Source organism: Hyposmocoma kahamanoa, unplaced genomic scaffold, assembly GCF_003589595.1.
Source record: "Hyposmocoma kahamanoa isolate Upper Pololo Valley unplaced genomic scaffold, ASM358959v1 68, whole genome shotgun sequence".
NCBI lineage: Eukaryota > Metazoa > Arthropoda > Insecta > Lepidoptera > Cosmopterigidae > Hyposmocoma > Hyposmocoma kahamanoa.
In genome coordinates, this window is record NW_020653856.1 from 1,507,149 (window position 1) to 1,513,148 (window position 6,000).

The 6,000-nt window shown below is 39.5% G+C and overlaps 1 protein-coding gene across 1 annotated transcript in view; it reads left to right on the top strand.

Annotated features, from left to right (window-relative positions):
- The window catches only part of LOC113232302 (disks large homolog 5), a 39,964-nt gene that overhangs the window by 18,245 nt on the left and 15,719 nt on the right, over positions 1-6,000 (top strand). Inside the window, exons 12-17 of the mRNA XM_026466975.1 lie at positions 736-831; positions 1,355-1,486; positions 4,470-4,633; positions 5,118-5,302; positions 5,371-5,450; positions 5,521-5,651. Coding sequence (XP_026322760.1) covers positions 736-831; positions 1,355-1,486; positions 4,470-4,633; positions 5,118-5,302; positions 5,371-5,450; positions 5,521-5,651 — 788 coding nt within the window. The remainder of the gene's footprint in view (positions 1-735; positions 832-1,354; positions 1,487-4,469; positions 4,634-5,117; positions 5,303-5,370; positions 5,451-5,520; positions 5,652-6,000) is intronic.

Consider the following 6,000-nt stretch of genomic DNA (forward strand, 5'->3'; position numbering starts at 1 on the left):
GAATGTTTCGATTTATGAGAATATTTCGACTCGGTAGAATGTTTCGGCGAGGCGAGATTTTATATTTTTGGATTTTAGGAGGTGAGGTGCGGGGGGCGGGCCCTCGCGTCCCGCAATTTGCATGCTTAACATTATTATGAATAAAATAAGCACATGCGGAAAAAAATTTACACAGATCTGACGTTGACAAGCGCCCAATGGCTGACGGGGCAGCGAGCGGCGCGGCGTGTCGTTAATCCGCTGGGCAATTTGCAAATATTGGGAGAAATGTGAATTTAGGGCTTCAGTTGAAATCCAAAATTTTGTAGGTTCTCTGTAGTAGTCAAAGAGAAATATCTCTATATAAAAATTATGTGCAAAGTTAGATATTTTATTGTTAATTAATTCGTTTTAGAATTTTATTTGAGCCTATTTTCAGGATATTATATGGCCGGGTAAAATACATCCTATTGTGCAACGCATTAGCACATTCTTGGGAGTATCGTATATTTTTTGTAAGACCATTATTTAATAGTAAATACTAAAACTAGTAAAACAGTTTTTTTCCTCCGGAGACTCGCCTAATGGGGAATTGTAAAGATAATTTTAGTGCGTTCCCGTTTGTTATCCTAGAAAAGAAATCGGGTTGATTGGTATGCGAATTTTGGTGGAATTTTTTCTACTAATACTTTTTGCTTAGTATTTAAGTATTTCGTTATAGTTAAAATGGAGGTTTATAATAACAATCGATTACAGGTGTCCAAACGAAGAAGAGACTGGGCGTTCTCGGAGCGAGACAAGCTTCTTCAAGAACGAGAGAGCGTCAAAGCTCTGTGCAATAGACTGAGAAAGGTACGTTGGTTTATGTTCACGGACGCAGACGGAGGCGCACACAGATGGCTTTCATGCCATTATTTGCAAGAGGGCTGCCTCACTCACAAGCCTCGCTAATAACATACTAGCCGTAGTTGCCAACAGGCTGGACCGCCCTTTCCAACAACATTGGGTGCACCTACACGTGCGTAAGTTGTGGCCTCTACCATTAAGTAATTTTGTATTGAATTAACCATAGCATGTAAGAAAAATTTTCTGTATTTCTGACATTATCTCTGTCTATATCGCCGGTATTTTATAGAAAGAGCGTAAACGACATTTCGAAAGAAAAAAAATCTGGGAGCTTGTTTTAGGTTTTCGCGTTTGTTTTAAAATATTTACGTGGTGTTTTAAATTTTAAAACTGAATTAAAACCAAAATTAAATTTTAAAGCACGATGTAAATGTTTGAAATCGGTTGTGAAAACCTAAAAGTCAAACGTTTTTCGAAACGCTTTCGCACTTCCTACGAAACACCCGATGCGACCCTCGCGGTGTGGCAGGAGCGCGACCAGATGGTGGGCGAGCTGGCCGAGGCGCGGCGCAGCTGCAAGAAGGGCGACGCGGGCGCCGACGCCGCCAGGGCCAAGGCGCTGGCGCACTCGCACGCGCACCACGCCGACCTGGACCTGCAGGTGGGCACGCCACATGGTGCTCATTCACAATAGCACATTTTTCCCACAAGCCTTTTAAAAAATCTCACCTTGTAGATGCATAATTTGTCACCATATTTATGTATTTTTTATATTTTATTAACTTGCAGTTTAGAAAATAATCTCGGTATAGAGTACTAAAGAAACCGACCTCAAAAGTAATTCATCCCCTAGTTGGCCACACGTAAACGTGGAATATTTTATTCAAATTTAAATGCGACCAATACTGAGGTATCCTCTTACCAACAAACAAGAATCACCAAAATTGGTTCACAAATGCCTTTATGAGTTATCGCGTAACATAAAAAAAACAGTCACATTGAAAACCTCCTTTTTTTGAAGTCCGTTAAAAAAGAGTAAAATTGAGTTTTGAAAGGTCCGCCCGGCAAGTTGTTATCAGTGTGACGTACTTACTGAATTAAAACCGTTATTAGATTTCATCTTAGATTATGGAAACCAAAGGACATGTTATATTGACATACAGGCTGTATATTTGAAAGTGGTACATACTTATAGAGTGCGTTATATTCCTGATTCTGAACCCAAAGAAATAATAAACTAATGAACTTAAACTTTACAAAAAAAAAAATTATCGACTACTATTTGAGAACAACATTAGTTATCGAAATATATGCACATCACTATTATTGCTCCGACGCAGCGGCGAAAAGCTAGGCACAGGTTGGGGATGGGGACGAGGGCGCATACGCGAAATTGGTCAGTCCACGTGCGACCTTGATCTAACGAAGACACGTAAATTATTTGTGCCTATAAATTATACAATAGCCGAAATATCTCATGTAATTAGACTCATTTAAGTAGTTTATTCATAAGTCCTGCCGAATTTTGCTTTGGTTACTTTAGTTTGCCTGTTTGTTAGTATATTTTTATGATTGTTGATAACGATTATTTTGAGACAGTGTTGTTCTTGTAAGCAGACATATTATCGATATTCTGTTACTGAAACAATTCACTACGAGGTTTTTATTATTCCATTATTATTATTTTTAAAGTTTACCTACAAATGAAAAAAGAAAGAAAGAATGGTTGGAAATTATAGGACTGCCGCACATAAACATGGATCAAATACCATCTTCGTTTTTTCGCTCCATTCAAATTTAATTAAATAGAACGTTGAATGTAACTAGATTACGTGATAATGCAATTCCATCGTTACATTTATTGGTAAATAACTTTATATTTAATTTTGATTAAAATAGCTTATTACTTGCCTAGTAATAATAGCCTAGTATAAATCATACTTTGATTACAGTAAACTACACAAATTTGCAAACTTAAAACACAGTAACAACAATTTCAACATTCAAGCCATACATTTGCATGTCGATATTGACTTATCTATGATTATGGTACGACACTAAATCCGCCATTTGTGGTGGACATTTTTGGTTTAGGTAGGGACCTTTATTCCGTTGATAGGACAGCTCCGTTCCTTTATTTTTTTCCATTCTCTAAGGGTTTCATGAATTATTTAAGTGTCAAGTTTTTTAGTTTAATGGATGGTTTTCAGTGCATGCTCTTTGGCGATTTTTTACTATTATTCTAAATTATTGTTAAAATTTTTTTTAATTTAAAAATATTTCTCGTATGTACTTCCGCATAAACAGTATTTCTTAATTTATGATTTATTAGATAATTAAAATACATAATTCCATATATTAATTGAAAAGTCAAAGTCAAACAAATTTACTATCGGTTTTTCTCGTCACTAGTACTGACGTCAGACCGACGACTGGCGCTTAATAAGCTTTTAAGAAATGAACTGGTTTAAATTATTAAATTTACATAGAAAAACAACACTATAAAAAAAAATAAACATAGATGCATTGACTTACAATTATATGGACGTAGGGTCCGCGCTAAAGAGTGTCCGAACTTATAGGGCGTTAAAATCGTATACAGAGCGTCATTCACGCTTTAGTCTTCGTTTGTTCGACTGTCTGCGAAGCAAGCAAAATTAGACAGTACTGCGATGACAGTACAATTTAAATTTAACGTTTTAGCTTATTCATATTCCTTTACATGTCCCTACGTTTAAATAGGTTGACGTGGGACATTTTTTTCGTGGTTTTTGTATTAGACCCGACGTCCATATAATTGTAAGTCAATGCATAGATAGGTCATATTTTTGATGTAAGCTACTACAGTCATAAAAACTATATGTGAAAAAGAGTAAAGTAAAGAGTAAAGAGCTAAATTTTTAACCGACTTTTGAAATAAACGAGGAGAATTTCAATTCGAAAGTATGTTTTTTTTGTATGTATGTTACGCGTTAATTTGTGAACTGATTTTGATGATTTCTGTTTTGTTGGAAAGAGGGTATCTCAGTAGTGATCCCATTTCAATTTGAAGAGAATATTCTCCCTTTAAAACTAGTATAGTATATTTCAATAAAACTTGGCAAATAGATGTACTTCCATGAACTTTTAAAGTCGGTTTCGGCACCCTGTACTGAGATTAGTACATCCATGTAGCAACGTTTTTAACGCTCGTGTTGCATACATAAGGCTTCTTACCAGCTCGAGTCGATTACGTCGAACATCGTGTATCTTAGACACGCAACCAGTTAAATTAGAAATTACGTCCCTTTGTTCCGAAACGATGACAATAATGACTAATATGAATTATTACGTGATTGTATAAAATGTGAAATTTTGAATCGAAATGTATACGTAACTTATTTTTATTAAAATTCGTAAGTTACTTTCGTGTGTTGTAAGAAATGATGAATGATTAATAATATTTGTTGTTGGTATTGCATAAAATTCTGTTTAGTTTTTTTTGTTATTAATCGTTCTTAATTTTATTTTAATAATGTATATGTTTTAGTAAAGTAAGGATATAGTGCCCTCAGAATGTTGCAGTGCCCCCACGGGGTGTTAGTTACATGTCAAGTACCATTAGCATAAGAAGTGATGTTTAATATAATCAATGTGTTGTACAGGATTACGAATGGGATATAATAGACGTGGAGCTGAACGGCCTGAGCAAGGACGGGGACCTCGGCTTCGAGCTGTCGGGGGGCAGGGAGGAACCCTACTACCCCAACGACTGCAGCATCTACGTCACTGCCGTCAAGAAGGGATCTGTAGTCGAGGGAAAGATCAAGTCAGTACTGCTCCATGAAGAGCTTGTCTAAACTAGCGTATAAGGGGGTGTCAATTATTGGGACGAATAGTTTAGAAAATACTTTGTGCAATAAAGGCGGTAAATAAGGAATTACGAACGAGACTGTATTAAAAGCCCGAAGTCGAAGAGTGAGGGCTTACGGAGTCGAGGTTCGTCATTCCCGTACCGCGGGTTTTTGTTGTGGTGATTATGTTATATTAGGGAAATTTTGATGTTTATCTAGCATAAAAAAAGGTTCTGAAAAGGTTGGACTGTCCATACTCCCCGGTCTAGCATAAGGAGAACCCGGGGTTCATTCCCGGTAGATTCAACTTGAACCACGAACTTTTTGAAACCGGTGCTGGTCTGGGTGTTAATTTCGTTACTCTCGGTGAATCTCGAATGTTAAATAGCTTTACCGCGTCGCGCCGGCCCCCGTAGAAATAGTCAGAGACGAGTCGCTGCAAGGGAGTGTTTGTCGCAGAGTGCTGGACCGCGTGAAGGAGGCGTGCGGCGTGTCGGTGTGGGCCAGCGGGCAGGCGGCGGCGTCGGCGCTGCGCGCGGCGCTGCAGCACGGCGCCGGCGCCGCCTCGCTGCGCCTGCAGCGCGCCAAGGCCAAGCGCACCATCGTGCGCCTGCCCGACCCGCACGGCGTGTCGCTGCACCACGGTCGCTGCCGCGCCCCCGCCCGCCCCCGCCGCCCGCCCCCCGCCCGCTCACCGCCCTCTCTTGTGCAGGTGTCTTCATCAGCAAGATCGCGTGCGGCAGCGTCGCGGCCAAGGAGGGCACCGTCTTCGTCGGCGACCGCGTCGTCAGCGTGAGTCGCCTCTCTAAACCCTTTGCCGAACCCTCGTCGCGCGATTCCCGTCTGACCGCTCTCGTTGCAGATCAACAACAGGTCGCTGGAAGGCATCAAGAGCGCGTCGGAGGCGATGGTGCTCCTCAACGACTGCCAGTACGACTCCGTCGTGTTGACGGTGCTGCGGCCGCTCTATCCGTGCTGTGATACTCGAGATAGGTAAGTTTCTCTTGTTAGCGCCTTCTACGTTACAAATAATAATCATTACAAAAGAAAAGTAGTTTATTTTGTAAACTTTTGACAAAATATATATGACAGAATGGTAACAAGAAATAAAATAACCTTAGGATAAAGCATAAAATATAAAAATTACATTTAAAAGTTACCAAAATGGTCTCCACTCAGCTTTTCATAACAAGACGTGTGAAAACACCTCGTTACGCTGGTTTTCAAAATGCCGAATGTTTTTAGTGAAGCAGAATTAATACAGTAAGTAGTGCGGTAATACAATATGTAGTGCGAAATAATAGGGGTTAAAGTATGAAATTGCCGATTTGTACTGAAAATC